General features: G+C 37.0%; 1 protein-coding gene and 1 long non-coding RNA gene across 5 annotated transcripts in view; both read right to left on the bottom strand.

Annotated features, from left to right (window-relative positions):
• LOC5564518 (microtubule-associated protein Jupiter) overlaps window positions 1-18,296 on the bottom strand; it is a 166,873-nt gene that overhangs the window by 135,548 nt on the left and 13,029 nt on the right. For all 4 annotated transcript variants that reach the window (XM_021849930.1, XM_021849929.1, XM_021849928.1 and 1 more), the window contains exon 2: window positions 14,755-15,036. In XM_021849930.1, the coding sequence (XP_021705622.1) occupies window positions 14,755-14,816 (62 nt within the window). In that variant the 5' untranslated portion in view covers window positions 14,817-15,036. The remainder of the gene's footprint in view (window positions 1-14,754; window positions 15,037-18,296) is intronic.
• LOC110677917 lies at window positions 9,872-10,724 on the bottom strand. Its single transcript, XR_002501290.1, has 2 exons — window positions 10,212-10,724; window positions 9,872-10,096 (listed from the first exon to the last, which is right to left on the bottom strand). It is a non-coding gene; the product is annotated as an uncharacterized LOC110677917 (long non-coding RNA).

The raw sequence follows: 18,296 nt of genomic DNA on the forward strand, positions 1-18,296 counted from the left end.
TTATTCTTTTATCTACTCCACACTTTCCACCTTATTCGTAATAATCCATAATAGTTACACGTCAACACTCCAAGGTAGCTCGGACCTTCTCCCGCTGCCATTTCTGGCCTTCTACATATCCCATTTTAACGTAGCTTATTAGGTTTTAGCTTGCAAACAAAATCAATGCTTTCGCCTAGTCCACGCTTTCAGGCGACCACAACGGCTGGCACCATACGGAAAGTATATGATTCGCATGGATCGTGTGCAAACAATTCCACACCTCCGTACGTATCTCCGCAGGAAACCCAGCCTCAAGTCCAGAGCATAATCGATTTCGAACTGTTTCGCACACATATCAGGAAAAACATGTGAACGTGAAAATCGTCGAACTCGCCCAGTCCACCCTCCGTATCGCTGTCATCGGTTGAGTGAACGTATCGACCAGTTATGGCGGTGCAAAAACAGCCGGCAGTGACCTCATTGGGTTTGCGCAGAGTTCTCATCCAGCACAGAGTTCTTGTGGACACGTAATTACACCTGCATAACCGCTTGTTAATCGAGTGACGACATTATGATGCTTACTTTCTTCAACCTCTCCGGTGTGGTCACGTAAAACGTAAGCTGCCAAAGAGCAAACGTGGATTAATTCAGATTCCTGCACTGAATCGGATTCGTCGACCGTCCATAACATAGAACAATTCTGGCTCAAGGTTAATTGTTACAAATCCCCCTTAAGATTAGTATCGCGACGGAAAGTGGGTGTCGGCAACTCGGCCAGGCCATTTCTGATTTGAATAAGAAATTTACCACGAATCAATGCAGCGGCGGTTTTCCTTTCTTCGCGCAATCATCACGCACAGTGCGGGTCAGAACCTTCAACCGAAAATAATCCAATTCAGCTCCCTGCTTCGTTAGGCTATGTAGGGTACCGCCTCGATGTTTGAAAGATTACGTAGAAACGCACCTTCCCCAGCTGGATGTCCGCTTTCCTGGCGTCGATGATTGCTCATTAACATGTTTCGTCGGCCACAGTAGTAGCCGTCTTTTGGAATTCATTTTATCCGAAACGGATTCGGCTTGGGCTACCGACAATTAAACGTCGCCCTCTGTGATTTGAGGGAAATAGAGACAAGGTCAGAACACTGTGTTGTTCGGGGCAGACGAATGCGGTCACTTGGCCATGCGGCTGCGTCCATAACATTCTCCGAGACAGAAGAAGGGCACGTGCGTATGACTTAACGAGGTGAACTACGATTCAGTGAAGGAAGAATAAGCATGATTATATGATTGTTCAGGGGGCAACCTTGCTCAAACGATGCACTATGGGCGATCAGGTGACCAATAAAAGAAAAAATGACTTATTCTGATTGTTTTTTTCTGGTACATCATTCCATAGTAAACACTTCTATTACACGCAGCGAACTGGACTATCGAAATTCATACATTTTGCCTTATGAAAGATGGAACGATTATCGCAATATGAACGCTTTATGTATCGTTTTAGCAGCACTCTACACCAAGGCGTCGATAGGCGCGGGGTGTACGCACGAGCCTATCGATCGCAAGATTCTTGGTTCGATTCCAGGTTGCCGCGAAAACTTTTTTTGTTTTCAAATTTCGGTTTCATAAGGCAAATTTATGAATTTCAACCCGATTCCTTGTGGCGAATTTTTTTTGTTTATCGATAGTCCATTTGCCTGAGTCAGGCATCGCAGAATTCGCTCTCATTTGAGTATGAAGCACGATCAAAGCAAGCAAAGAAAAACATCCCATCTGTTGCGGTCCACGATCGTCATTGTATCGCAAGGTGTAACAAGTCTGATAAATGGAAGCAGCGAGCGAGAGCCCCAAAGAGAGAGCGATGATAAAATGCATTTTTCTCGCTTGTTTACCGTTGGGGGTAGGTGTTTTTCTTTACTGGCACGATAAACCATCCACGAACTTCCAATAGCAATAGTGTCCCCCAGGCTTGGAGCATGTTTAGAAGGGTTTTATTATGCACTACTATCCCCCCAATCTGATCAAAGTTGTAGCAGTATACGATAAACAGTCTCTCATAATGTGCAGCATGTTATGATAGTTACAGAGAGCGATACGTGAGAGATTCTCTCAGGATTCAATCCCTGGCCTGAGTGTAAGTTATTCCTGGAATATCAGGGCCAGATCTTTTATGTTTTAATTGATACAGTAGGTTCAAGTAAGAGTTTTTAAGAAAAATGAAGAATTCAGTGCAAACACAAGGTACACATTGAATACAATATACTGCATAATCGTTATATTTCATACAGATATTTATACACTGTTCGAAAGCTTATTCAAAAAGCTATCTTTGAAAAATAAAATGAAATTAAAATTCGTACTTTAGGTCGGAAAAATGCGGGGAGTGCACTGAAAAAAAAAAATATGATTCCATATCGAAATTTTACACATCCCATACTTTTTTTCCCCAAGTAATCCCAGGCTAAAATGTAGTTCCAAGGGTACTTTGAGATGTAAAGTAAAGGATCGTTAAGAATTCAGCTGCACAAATTTGCACTTTTTTATGTTAGGGCTTTTTGATTTTTTCCAATATTTTCTACCATTTTCTATTAAAAACAGCTAAAAATTAATTCAGTGAATAACTGAATACCGCTAAATCATTCATAACATCATTTCTATGTAAGTTCTAACATTTATAATGGTTTGCACAACGTTAATAGCATAAATGGCTTATATGCATCATTAGTAACAAAACTTATCAATTCGCTATAGGACCTATTCAAAAGTTAGTCTCGAAAACTTGTTTTTGAAAAGTAAACATCAAATTTGTAACATAAAACTCATAAATACGACATGAGATGGAAAAAATATTTTTGGCCGCCAGTCTGTATGGAAACCGCCCATTGTGTTTACCGGTCACATTCAAGTTAGAGACGAATCAGATTTGGTTCATTTGATTAGGGCCCATTCACACATTTCATAACGCTATAGGGGATGGGTGGGTGTCCAAAATGGCCAATTTCAGCGTTGTGAAATAAATGAATGAGCCCTTAGTGTATGGCTTCATCCGTGAATTCCGCTAGACAGGGGCATGATTGTTGAAATTTTGGTGTAGGTAATCGAAAATGAGCATAAATTACAGTGCTGCTCTGAATAATAGCAGTGCATGTTGACTTTCATACGCAATGCTAAATTTTGGCATGGAAAATTGAGAGAATCTCTCACATATCGCTCTCTGTAATAATCACGATTTGCAGCACATCATGAGATCCATTTTACCGTATACTGCTACAGCTCTAATTAGATCGAAGGGTTTACAGTGCATGATAAAACCACTCTGAACTAGCCTCAAAGCTGGGGGATACTATTGGTATCGAATGTTCGGGGATTGTTTATCGTGTCAGTAACGCGGGTAGATCACCTTTTCGAGGTGCGTTGCGAGGTAAGATCTACCTCTTGTTGTATACAGATGCAAGAACAGTCTTGTAGATACCTACAAGTAACGGTCGGAAGAGTGTAATAGAGTAACAAGCCTATTCATCTTAGATGATGAAGAGGTCGAAGTGGAAAACCGATTCCATCAGTATCTGAGGCTGGATTCAATTTATTAGACTAGTTCTTTTCTAATTCAATTGCTTATCTTTCGATAACTAGGAACGATTCCGAATCAGTGGAGTAACAAATCTCCTAACTTCGAATATAAGCTTCTTGCTTCTGGAATAAGGTAAGAATCTGAGGCGATGAAAAACGATTCACAGTTGCAAAAAACGACTTCGGACCTTGTAAGTAGAAGCAGACAGGCTTGATAATACTTATCAGAATCATCAGAGCTCGGTGACAGTATGTCAGAGTATCCAGAGCAGCATGCAGCTTTTGGCTTTTTTTGAGGGAGCGGAAAAATACTAAGCAGAGAGGCAACGAAAACATGAGCGAGGAAGCACAATACATAACAGAGTAAAATTTCATAAAAAAGTGCCATCACGACAACGCGAGGGCGGTGACACTAGGTCCTTTCGACTACTTTTTCACTATCTCGTCAAAAATGTCGAAAAGGCTGTACAGTAGGATTCCGTTTTTGGCATGCTCCGTTTTGAGCATGATTTATTTTTGACACCCCCCGATTTTGGCAACAAAATGGATCCGTTTTTGGCGTTTTTTGCTACACATTCTGTATGATGATCGATTTTCTAAAAGACTATCCAACATTATATACTGTCTAGCAGTTTCCAAACTACATCCTGGAGTACCCTTTTGGGATTAGGTTTTACTAATGGGCTTCTGGGACTTTTAAGGGAGTTCTCAAGGATACTGTATTGAATCTAGGGATTCCTAGTGGACTTCATGAGTTTCATGCGGATTTTAGGAAACCTAGGGATTACAAGAAAAATCTTGAGGATTCTGAATAGGTTTCCAGCTAAATTTGTGGATTGCAAGCTTGGAAATAATAGCCTTCTGAAAATTTTCAGCAAAATCTCGGAGGAATCTTAAGAATCCAAGCCATAGCCTCAGAATTCCTAGCTGGCATATGTCATTTTCTATCGGAATCCTAAGCAATGTTCTGATAATTGTAAGCGGGATCCTATTGATGCCTAGCGATGATGCTTCCGAGTCCAAGCATCACTCATTAAAAATTTATATGATAAGATGCTTATTTGTGTATTCAACGAAATTATGAGTCGCATTTATGGATCATAAGGACTTCATGCGGACCGCAGGTCGCAGGTTGAGCACCACTGCTCTATACCATTTTGAAATCATTTCTCTATTAACTTCATATCCAAATTTCCAAAAAAAAACCTATAAAACGCTTAGTCAATACTCTGTTTGAAAAAATACCATAAATTTCGCAACACATAATGCAAAGGGGCTTTTCTCAACATATTTTGGTTGAATTTAACGCTAGGGCTTGAAAGTTAAACTGATAATTAGAGTTAATTAAATTGATAAATCAATCAATTTTGCGATACGGGGTTGTCCATTAAACACGAGGTAATTTTTTACGATTCTATGGATTTATTTAGGATTTTAATATTATATTGAATTTTTAAAATTTGTGTGGACCCACGCCATGCCATGTTGATGTTGATTATTGTATGCCCGATGTTGTTGATGTTGATTATTGTTTGAGCCGTAAGTAAGTCATTTTTACCTAGTCTGGTATACTAGATCCACAATATCCAAAACGGATGTTCCAATCTTACATACTAAGTCAACTGTAAATGGTCTCCAAGCCTGCATCTTTTTGATTATATGTATCAACAAAAATAATTTCACAAAATTTGTTAACGCTCTGGCTTGGTTATTCCTTCTACTATTGCAAACGTGATTCATCTGAGAAAAAAATTAAAACATATAGGGGTGGTTCATACTGGATTTTCTGGCATATGGTACTTTCTGGCGGTTTCATTCTGTCAAATAGTTTTCTGGCGAATATCGTACAATCGATGATAAGGTTTAGGACGATGTATTAGAAGATCCTAATTTTAAGAAGGGTAAAAGCACCGGTTTTTGTCAGCCTAAGAATGTTCTAATAAATGTTATGGGAAACCCTATTTATATCCTATTTGATTCCTAAATTGGCCAATCACATTGATTTCTAATGAGAGTGGCCAAATCATTAGTACCCAGGTCAGATAAGGTGTATGGGAGTTAAAATTATAAGGAAAATGAATTATTTTTCTAATTTTTAGCATCAATTCGGACGAATTAATGAATGTAGCTCTATCGTATGAACGTGATCTAATGAACAAAAAAGGTCTCATGCTGATTGGTTATGTAAAACGGTGTACATATAATCCAGTACGGCTACAACTGGCGTATGGCCGAAACCGGTGCTTCTACCCTACAGGTGATCAAGTAAAATTTGCAGACAACCCCTCCAATACCGTCAAAAGACCACATGAAAAGTATTTGGAATAATAGGTATGCACTTACTTCCATTTCGAAAATCCACGTTCTGGGCACATGAGGGAAATGAGGATTTTTTTCTTCAGTGCAGGGATTGTCATGCTGAGGCGCATATGTGAGCAGCATATGCATAAGCATTGATGATCTACAGTTCGTAGTTGCTATTCCGTGATTGGCCAGAATAATCGAATTGCACAAGGAACCAACAGATGTAGCTTGGAAGTAGCTTTCCATCTTCAATGTACACTTTCGAGGCCTCCAAACATTATAAAATCAATGACGGCGCCGGCCACGTCCTTACGGTCATCGTAGAAGGGAAGGAGTGTTAGTGTGACATTCATTGTCACTAGAGACCGAGATCACCTCTGCGTCTCCATGGTTGTCATGGAAAGGAGTCTTGTTAGTGGGGAGGGATCATAGCTGCATGATTGGTAAGTGATGCGATTTATGCAACCTCAGTTCAAAAAATCACCTATCAGTACTTCAAAGATAACGTGAACATAAGGTACGTCGACAATTGTAGTGTCGAACTATTCAAAGGTTTTTTTTTTATAATGATAAAAATAAGGTATGGGGTTTCCACTGTTAGGGGAAAGGATGGTAAAATGAACACCTTAAGGATATCATCTTGTTTCTGATAGAAAAACGAGAAATTTGTATAGTTCTATCGCACAACATCAAAAATAGGGATGTTATCTATAGCAGCAACACGAACTCAGACTGAAAAAGCTAAATTTTCACATATTTTTATCGCTAGCAAAAACCGATGCAAAAGTTCATTTTATCTGCACTATGTGGGTAAAATGAACAGCTGTTGGTGATAAAATGAACATCAAGTAAAACGTGGGTAAAACAAATATTTTTGAAATTTGCATTGCATTCCCGAAAATATATAAATTAATGATTGTAACCCATTCAAAAAGAACTTTAAAGGTATCAAATTTAACATCATATCATAACGATATTCATTTCACTGAAAAACCTCAGCTAAAAGTTATGTCAGTTCCAGTTTTTAAACGTGGTTTTCTAAAATCTTAGTTTCCGTTGATATTTTACATCAATTGACTTCCGTATCAACCCGAAAACTCCGATTTATCCGTGCGTGATCAAAATTCAATAAATTTTGTTTTTCCACAATAAAAGGCACGGTGTTCATTTTATTACCCCTTTTCGTTTTGCCACCACTTCCCCTATGTAAACCATGTACAAGATGTATGTCGACACTGTGACACAGTGACGAACTGTTCATATTTTTTTAAATCAATTCATATAAGTGACATTCCTACCGTTTTCATGAAGAAAATACATTTCATAATATATTGTACACTCAAAATAAAAGCATGAAACGAGCTCACCAAATTGATCGTCCATCCTTGACTGAGTAACCGTGATCCATTTTAATCAGCTTGCACAAAAACAAATAACTCCGGCGATGCGAAAATCCAAACTCGACTGCTTGGGCCAGAATCACTCAGAATGCGTTCAAAATGAAACGAAAAATAAGACGATGACGCGAAAAAACGAACTTCTGATTGGGCTTCAACGAGGCACTGCCCAGCAGAATACGTTCAGAATAAACCGGGAAAACAATGTCGACGCCGACACAAGAAAAACGAATTGAAAAAACAAATAATAAAAAAAATCTCGTCATGCTGAGGCGGTTTTGTAGCTAATAACTTAGATGTACGCATCTTCACAGCCATTTTCAAGATTTTTCAAAGTTTCTTATGACAGATCCGACGACAGCTCATATCGACTGCTGTTTATTTTTTTAGAATGTTTTGAAATATCATCCTCGTCTGTGTTGGCTAAAAGATTATCTCCATAACATACATCAAGCGGTTTGGATTTTCTCGACAAAACACATATTACCAAAAATGCTGAGGACCGCCAATCACATAGGTGCATAACAGATGACCGGTTTATTCACCACCCTAGAATGTATGAAACAACGACCTTTATGAGTGTCGTGAGCTTTTTGGGGAACTGGGCCATTCAGGAAAACGGAGTATTCTAGTAATTGGTATTCAAGTAACTGGCGATCGGGAAAACGACATTCGGGGAATCAACATACGGGGAAGTAGCACAACCATGTGCTCTGTATGGAATTTTAATAATTATCTTTTTAGAATTTGTCTCCGTTTTGTTTCAATGTCAAACGGTCTACAATTTTTAAGATTTTGAAATTTTGTAACTTTTTTAGAATATATTCAGAAGTGTTGTGCCTTTTGAGAAAGAAATACAAAAATGCGTCTATAAATCTACACACTAAACACGCTAGGGTGAATTTCACCGTAATCTCAACAGCTGAACAGTTCGGTGAAATAAAACACCGTATATCGTCGGTGGATTACGGTGATTTTTTACCGAATACTGTAAAAATTTACCGTACTCCGTTAATTTATTTCACCGAACTGTTCAGCTGTTGAGATTTCACAGGAATCCGTAAAATAATTTAAGTGTGTATCCTGAAGCAATGAACACTTTAAAGCAATCCAGTAATTTTCCAGACTACAGAAAATACCTGGACTTGCAACTTGGAAAAATTTCTAAGCTCCCTAAATGCTTCATAAAAGTTCATAAAGAAGTTCAGATTATTCCATTTCAATTTATGATTTATTATCCTGAGATTTCAAAACTGTGTTTAGTGAACATTTACAACACTCAATATTTGTGAATTGTGCTAGTCTAGGTCACCGTTTGACTCGGTATTCAAACCACACACCTAGTTTTTTTCACGAACTCGGCTGTGCTGACCTCGGCTTTTCTAATTTAACCGAAATTTAGTTAACTAAGTGACAGGTTACTGAGTCACGAAGCACGATTTACTAATACTTTGCATTTATTCCCTGAGATCTCATGAAATGTGTGAGCCGACTACTCGAGTGAACGAATTTCGATTAAAATCGGCCGAGTTTTGGAATTCTGAATTAAGTGTGAATAATGTAAATCTGGTGGTCAACAATTCTATAAGCGCATCAATTTCATCAAATACTCGTAATAAATTTTTGCCTACTCAAACATGCAATCATAGTACTGTAAGGCACTACAGAACTAGTACGATACTGTACTACAGAACTAATACGATACTGTATATTAATGTATGGAATATTGTAAAAGTAGACTAAGAAAAATTGCTCTGACTCTCAGAGGCATGATTAGTAGTATTGTAGTGGACATCTAAGAGAGTCAGTTGCAAAGTTATAAAAGATAATGTGGTGCAGTTGATTAACGCGCCCTATCTAGTGTACTGGGGAGTCGTGGGATCGAAGCCCACCAGAAAGATTCCATATTTTTTATAATTTTGCATATAAATTTGGTGCTTGTGTCTATGAGCTACTTCAAAAATCTTGTGTGTTTTTCACTCATAAAACCACTAGAATTTTTTATATTTTTTCGCTGTACTTATCATAAGTAAATTATCTGAACTAAGTCTTGGCCAAACTTTACAAATTTCAACATGATATACTCGAGGGAATCTATATTGATTCCCTCGGAAGCTTTTCCAGAAATTCTTTTCCAAGATGCTTTAGGTATTTCTGGAAACTTTTTTCAGAAGGGCGAATCTAACAAAATTTAGAAATTGAGTTTAATACTTGGCTGGTTCCTGCATGCAACATAGTTTTAAGAAATGCAAGAAAAAAATATTTTACTCGAACTACTAGTTGATAAATCATGAAAAACAAAACGGCGTAATTAATTGTTTGATTCGATTTTTCTTAGTGTGCTATTCCGCCTTTTTTCCTGCACACCACACATATGGTGGCAAAAGGGCTAATTGGTAATCTTCATTATATTTGGGCATTTAAATATTTTTGCGCTTTTCTTTCACAAAAACTTACTAATAAATTACTTTATTAGTTATTTTGTGATAATAAAAGTTCATGCTATCCATCAGACTAGTAACTGGAATTATTGAACAACAAAATAACAATACGGAGCAAGCGAAAGTACGGTGGAAATTTCATCTATATTACCATCGATCACCACCCAAAATCATCACTTCTCTTGGCTACCGTACTTTTACGGCATTTATGTTACTAAAGATAATGATAAATGTACACAAAATACCTGTTTAAATACATAATGGACCACTTCCCACCGCTAGCGGGAGTCATCCAATAGGGAACACGAATATTATCCCAGTTGCAGGCGTCGATCTTTGACTTCTTCCTGTAGCCATGTACTCAGCTGCATTTCCTCTGGGGACACCACTTGACCGGGGAATCTAATTAATAGGAAGAAAACCAACCATCAGATGCGGGGGGAACTGTCGGTGTTTTTACGCATTGATCGCTTTGAACAGTCAGCAGATTTGGCTGGAACATAAATAACAGACTTACCTCCGGGTTCCCGTGGCTTCTCAAAGCGGTACGTTTCTGGTTGTGCCACTAAGTGATAGTACCAGTGAGGAATGCTGATATTTTTCACTATTTTTAACTTTTTTATTATATTTTTATGCTCCATGCAATACGGCGTAATTAACATAGAAGAAAACGAAAGGGATAAACAAATCGGCGAATCTGACAGATGATTTGTCAGTTGGACGCAGCCAATGGGCTCAATTGGAATTACGATTTGACAAAGGACGAATATTCTGAAGGGCGCAATGAGAACGATGTTTCGAAAAGGGCTGGGCGATATTTTTCTTGAATTAGTGTGGCAAAATGATTATAGAAAAATATGATAATTGGTGAAATGATAGATCAATTGATAATCAATATGATAAAAAGTAATGCGGGTTAAAAATAGTGTGTATAGGAAATAGAGAATTAATTTCTTGTGAGGAAATTTCAATCAAAAATTTCTCATATTGTCATCAATGTCAATTTCGCCGTTTTGAAAAAAGTGCACAGATTTGTCTTCTAACATCAAAAAATAACTTTACAGTAGAATTCTTTTAATAAATTTAAAAAGCTTTCCCTTACGAATGGTGGCTTTATGCTTTAAAACCAATCGGAATAGAAACACATTGAACTATGGTATCATTTTTAATGAGCCCTCGAATTTATACCAATTCAGAAGCGAACGAATTCAAATTGAGACATCTGGTAAATTTTCAATAGAGGTCTGTTCCCCCGCTAATGAGGCTATTGAATCAGTGGCAAATTATCTAATTTCAACGAATTCTGCACATTTACATCTTTGTTCTGTATATGCTTCTTTCACGCGTTGACTTATGTGAAATACTTTATTTGCGTCAATAATTGAGGAGGCCAAGAATATATAGGGAAACAACAAACCTATAATGTATACAAATAAATGACTTGCGTGTTGCTGGCAGATGGGTCTGATTCATTACACTGCAGCAACAATATGTAAAACAAGACGGGTTTGAAAAATTTGTAACAAATCATAAAAAACTAAAACTTTGAGAAAGCATTCGAAATTACGGAAGTAATATGGTTACAATAAAGATTTAATTCCATATTTAGCCTTATGGTAACGTCTACGAGTACGTGTACAAAGGACAAGTTTCTGGGACTGACATCCGACCTGATGATTTTGTACTGCTTCTTTACTTGTTTGGACGTAAAGTGCCACATGATAAACGAATGCAAAAATGGCAACTTTGGCAAAGAAATCTCTCAGCCAGGGATTGAATCCTGAGAAAATTGATAGAATCTCTCACTTATCGCTCTATGTAACATTTATGATTTGCAGCACATTGTGAGAGCCTGTTTATCGTACCGTCAAACGGGGTAGCTTGAAACAATTTTCAACTTCAAGGCTATATGCACTGTTAAAAATAATGAAGATTACACGTCATGTAAACTTCATTTATGTCATGTAAACATGACGTCATGTAAATTTAAGTCTGAAATCGTGTAAAAATGTGTTATATGTCATGTAACCACTCAGGATCCTGCTGGATTACATGACATATAATTGAAGTTTACATGACATGTCATGTAAATATCCATGATACTCCACGCTCCAATTATGTGCATTATATGTATCAGAAATTTACACGTTTCGTTCGAACTGTGTGGATGAAAAATTTGAGGATTCAGGTGAAACAAAAACAATCTGGTAGCCTAATCGCCATGTAAAGAATACCACGCGGTATCAATTTTATCGATATTTTGTTTTCTGGGATCAGGAGAGACGAAAAATATGCATTTTTAATGCTATCCCTGATGTGGGATTACATGCAACACACAGTGTTACCTAAAGTACACTATTAAAAATATATCCTATATCGTGTTATTATGATCATTTAGTAAAATTCTGCTGCAAAAGCATTACAAAAATTAGAAACAGGCCACTCTACTCTTAGAAAACTAATTAGTATTGATTGAATTGTGAGTATTAAACTAATTCAATTGAAAATTTCATTGGCATTGCACAGGGTGTCCATACGAGGAAATTCTAGCATATCATGAGTCTTGACAGTTATTGGAAAGCCATTAGAACGTTTTAATGCAACTTTTCTACTAATACAATGGTATTTTGGGTTTTACTTCACATAACTTATTTTTTTATACATATTTAACTCAAAGCGACGTATCACATATTGAAATGTATGCCTGAAAATGGTCACTGTTGGTTTTTGACATAACTTTCGTCATATTTCATGCAGAAAGTTTACAATGACAGATCTGCAAGTTAATTCTTATACAACTTTTCAAACTTTTTCATTATTTTCATGAAAAAAATAAATTTTAATGTAATGATAATGCGATTCATGTAAATTTTCCAATATTAAGTACCAAACGTGTATTGAATTGAATGTGATACAAAAAATTGAATGTTACTGAACAAATATATGTTTAATTTTGCCTATTCGTGTGTTTTCGAAAACAAACGACAAGGAATATCAAACAATTGAAATCAAAATTGCTGTTGCAAGTTACCCCACTAGAGTAGTCAAAACCGTTTTTGAATTTTCAAATTGTTTAAACATCAAATTATCAAAACTTTTATATTGTTAATTTGTACACTACTAAGTACTGTAACTGATAGCAGATGCCTCAAATGACATAATGACAGCTCTGATTATATCGGGTGGATAACAGTGCATGATAAACCCCTCTGAACAAGCTCGAAACTTCGGTGACACTATTATTATCGGATGTTCGGGGATCGTTTATCGTGCCAGTAAAATAAAACACATACCCCAATTTTTCCATAGCTCTCTCTCTTTGGGAATCTCGATCGCTGCTCTTATTAATCAAACTTATTAGGTACATCTTGCAAAACATTGTCGATCATGGACCGCTACAGATGGAATATTTTTCTAGCTAGCTTTGATAATGCTTCAACATTAAAATTTAATTTCATTTAATGAGAACGGATTCTGCAAATCCCGCTCTCAGCTTATGACTGAGAATGTGCCCTTATAACACAAAGCTGATAATCAGACTTTGTTCCAGCGAGGACGTGATGGACTCAGCTGTGTTCCTATTCGCTTTGACAACCATCCCCAGTTGATTTTTTCTGTTGTAGGTCAAGTCAAAATTGATATTATACCCAAATGGTGATTGAACTAGAATAAAGCCATAAAGCTCTTTACTTGTACCAGTGCCAACAAGTGGTAATCTAGCCCCAGGGAAACACCCCTTTTAGCTCATCAATCTCGATTTTATTATCCCTTGATTGAACATCACCAAAAAGCTTCTTTGATCGAAAGCCAAAAATGACCCTGAACAGCGCACAGATTCCACGCCTGATACAGCTGTTCTGTCCCATAGATTTAAGTAAATAAAAATGCTGATTAAGGGCGATAAAATCCCGAGCAACCTTCCGGGAGATATTGGAAAAGCGATCTAATGAATTTCCCCCAAACAACAATCTCAACAGGGTACCAAAAAGACGTCACCGGACCTCGTGTACACATATACCTAATAGCTGCACTGCAGACGCTGATCCAATGGGGACGTGCGCCAGATTGCGACCTAATCGATATAATTAATTCATAATTTCCAACACGTTGACATCGAGCCAAGGTGGAGCTGCAAGCCATCGACAACTCTCTTCACCGGCTTGGGTTGGCTTCTAAGTGGATTAGGGTGCCGCTTATTCTTTGGAAGTTCACAAAATCTAAAGCTCTTGTGCTTTTTCGAATTCAAATCACATAAAAAAGGAAATCTCAAAGTTTGAGTCGAAAATTTTAAGTTTTAGAGGTGGTGCAAGCTTCATGAAGGTGTTTTGAAAAAATATCTTCAAAAATGTTTGATAACTTTCAACCGATAACGGATCTTTTTTCAAATGGTCGGTGTTCAGACAGACCGGACTACATGATATTTTGGCCTTGTAAAGATGAGTCAAGGGCTCCATCAAATATATTTTTTTCCAATGTTATTTTGATACAAATTTTTCACCAAATAGATAAGTTTCTTTATTATAGCAAATAATGCAAATACTTTGATTTTTTGAATGCTTGGGATACTTTTTTTTAAGTCATTTAAAAACACTTGGCACAGTCTGTCTGAATACCAACCAAATATTGTTCGAGAAGTAACAAAGTTATGTAAACTTTACTTCAAGTCGCTTGCGCCATCTCTGTATCTAAAAATTGTTGACTCAATATTTGAGGATTCTTTTTAAAGTTATTTGATTTTAAAGAACACAATCTTCAGGGTTTAAGAAAATTCCGCGCCCTAACGTGCATCCCAAAAGGGAGGTCATGTGTGTGCATCATCATCAGCATCTCCAGGGCTGCGAAATGCAAGGCACGTTCCATCGCAAGCAACGAGCTCAAGGTCAGCACCTGCACACAACAGCGGGTTCCCATCATCAATTTCAGCTTTCTTCTTGGATGGCATGTGCAGCAGCCCCCCACATACGTTATATGCAAACAAGAGATAAAACTCGCAAATTGGCCAGGCAACTGAGATGATGATGATGATGGTCGACAGGCCATCTACCGCACAAAACACTCACCTCTTTTTGGCGTTTCCAACGTTGAACAGCTCAACGTGCTTGAATGCGGCGTATGTGGCCATTTTTTGCTGTATTTTCTGTGCTTTGGCTATTGGACGATGAAAACCCCGAAACCAACGTTAATTGATTCGGTCAGAAAAACGGAAAACTCAAACTCAGCGGAGATAAATGGTACACTTTTCCAGCTTCTTCCTTTTCTTCGCGGTTGCACTTTTGTTTCTTTGAGTATTGATTTTTTCTATCTCTGTTCTCACTGTTTCACCACACTCGGAAAATGCTGATCTGAAATGGGAAAGCTCGATGTCAGCTTTGACAGCGTCCGGACCGATACGACGACGACGACGGGCGAGGAAAGCTCAGAGAATCGATTCTAATTTGTGCTACTTTGGAGGGCGATGATGGCGGATTCCCCAAATGAGAAAAGCCTTGAACGAGTTTGGCGATGGTGAAAGTATGGCTCGGATTCAAGAACGAATCTGAATATTGCGTTAGAGACCCAGAACAGATGATGCTAGACTACAGTGTTGCCAGCGTTTCCAACAGACTCCGACGAAATGCAACCACAAAGCAAATTCTCGGCAAAAACAAATCACGACAACCATTGCACTATGGTCCGAATCGGAAATTTAGCGAGAAAAACTGTTTTCTTTGTTCTGTTGATTTTGGATCAATTGTGTCTTCAGGGATGTCTTCGTAATTCAAAAAATCATGTTTTTTTCTCACACATGATGTTCCTTGAAAGTGCACATATCACTGTATATGGACAGTTCGTAGTTAACAACAATACCTATCTTGAGAAAAAAAAATCATTCGAATAAAAAACAACCTTTTGGATATAAACCAATTAAAATTTTGAATATCATTTTTTTTCAGAGTAGGTCACAATTTTTTTATACAATTCTCGATAATTGAAGGTAAACTTACAAAAAAAATATTCACTTTCATTAAATTCTAGTAAAATTTTGACTTTCATTTGTTTAATTTTTTTTTCGAAGATTACGAGTTTAAGTTTTGATATTCATTTTTTAGTGTAGACCTCAAATGAGATTGTTCCCAGTATTTTTTTTATTGAAAATTTAGACAATTACATTACAGTCATCCATACAACCCTTTTTTTTGTAGAAGTTGCCTTTTTATGATTACATTATTTTGCAAAAATTTGGCCCTTCTCAATAGATAGTCCAGGTAAATTATGGAAAAACTAAGTATGCAAAGTGGCTTAGTCAGTGCTGTAAACATTCGACACTTTGCGCGACGTTCTTTTCGTTGCCATGGTCAACAGTCACAGCACGAGCTTTAGAATGAACGTCGCCAAACACAAAAAAAGTATCAATTGAATGTCGTCTTGCACGATGAAATTCGCATAAATCATAAGTTTTGTATAGAATTCAGACATCGGATCAAAAACCACATGAATAGTTTGATCTTGCCTGTTATGTCGAATGTGACATACATACAATAAAAGCAGAACAGAAACAAACAAAACCGTAATGTTTCCTAGCGAAGGTATCATGGTCAGTGACATTCAATTGACATTTTTCTTTTCGACATTCGTTTGATCGCTCGTGTTGTGCATGTTTAAAGGAAGCGCTGCAGAATATCAGCGAAAACGTGTCGACTACCGTGATTGCTTACAACACTGGGCTTAGTTAGTCAAGTTAGTCATCCAGAAAGGTTCATTGAAATCTGAGAGGGTGCTGCCAACATCTGTTCGAGTTGGTGCGAAATGTGTGTATAGCTGTACAGTAGGGTGCGGCTTATATTTCAAAAGCTCTCAAACCCAAAAACTGAACTAAAATCACATAAAAAGAGAAACTTCAAAATTTGAGTCAAAAATATTGACATTTAGAGGGAGTGCAAGCGACTTGAAAACATGTAGAACACCAAATTTGTCTAAAATCAAAATCAAAAGTTTTAGCTTAAATTAGTTTACTCCAAATTTCTCCTCATTTTACTAAAAATGTCATCTTTGTTTGACCATAACTTAATAAATACTCAGTCGATTTCAAAGTTTTTTTTTACAAGTTTTCGATGCATTAATCAACTGAAGTTTTCAAACTGTTCAAACTGTGCGGAATTTTGGGTCATTTTTTACCCGATATGACTCAGTAAACCATATTTCCTTTGATTTCTCAAAATAAATCAGACACCCAGATGATTCAAACATTGACGAAATGACCCCATTTAGAACTTTTTTCCATTTGCCGGGCGGAGACGAGTGAAGGATATATTTAACTAATCACAACTTTCAGTTGTCGCCAGGACGCGGCCAGAGCGACTGATAAACACCTCATGTTAAGTTTAAAAACTCTTATTGATTAGCGGACAGGAAAAAGTCAAACCTTGGTATAGGACTTGATACCTATCATGTAAAGTAGGGGTGCTCAACACTAACATATTGTAAAAAAATCATCCCTGAGGCTTGGAACTGCTTAAAAATACGTCTTTATTCTACATTCAAAGCCTTCAAAAAGTTTCATTTTTTGCGTGTAGAATAAAACGGAATAATTGTTTGAAAGGATCGGAACGTGACAAAATCGGAGCGTGAAAAATAACGGAACACACCTGTACTCATTTTTCTCCAGAAATTTAATCAGAAATTAATTCAGGTATTTGCCCCAATTTCACTTATAGTGGTAAGCTCAATCGAAGTTAATACGCCAATCGCGTATTATCCTCGATTTTACCATAGTAAAATCGAGGATAATACGCGATTGGTGTATTAACTTCGATGGAGCTTACCACCATTAAAATGTTACTAAGAACTTATTCTCAGAAGTTGATTAAGTCATTATTTTACGGACTTTCTCGAACAACGTCGTCCAACATGATTTCAAGTAGTCAACCTGGAAATTTCTTTGTGATTACTCCTGAAATTACAGAATGCCTCCATAGATTCTTCAAAAATTTCTAAAGAAAGCACAATCCACTGATTCTTTCATCGATTTTCCAAAAACTTTCTCCAAGATTCTCGTATAGAACATCTTCAAAAATTCATCCAATAATTCTTCTGACTTCAGGGATTTCTTAGGAAAGCCCACAAAATTGTAATTATTGAGGATTTAATTCTTGGAGAAATTTCTCACGAGATCCTTCGAAGAATTTTTCTTGGGATGACTCCATTAAAAGGTTCAGGAAGTTTTTCAGATATTGTTGGAAAACTTTTGGAAAAAATGAGTTCCTAAATAAACCACTAAAGACACCTCTGATAATCGGATGAAACTTGTGTAAGTTTTAAAGTTACCTTTGATGATTCATTTGATCCTGTAAGGATCTTTAAGAGCACTCATGAAATCTTGAGGAAGTCTCAGAAGATTTCCAGATAAATTATTAAGCTAAAAAATCAACCGAATCTCTGGTTAATGACCTGCAGTGTTTGCTGAAGGAATTCCTTGAAAAACTTCTGATGGAATCCTTGAATTCAAATAAAATTTTGAAAAACAAATTTGTGTAGGAATGTTAGGAGGAATTATTGGAAAGATTCCTGTATTTCTATATTAACCCCAGAAATCTTAAATGAACTATTGAAAATTCTATTGAGG

The sequence above is a fragment of the Aedes aegypti genome, chromosome 3 (assembly GCF_002204515.2).
Source record: "Aedes aegypti strain LVP_AGWG chromosome 3, AaegL5.0 Primary Assembly, whole genome shotgun sequence".
Classification (NCBI taxonomy): domain Eukaryota; kingdom Metazoa; phylum Arthropoda; class Insecta; order Diptera; family Culicidae; genus Aedes; species Aedes aegypti.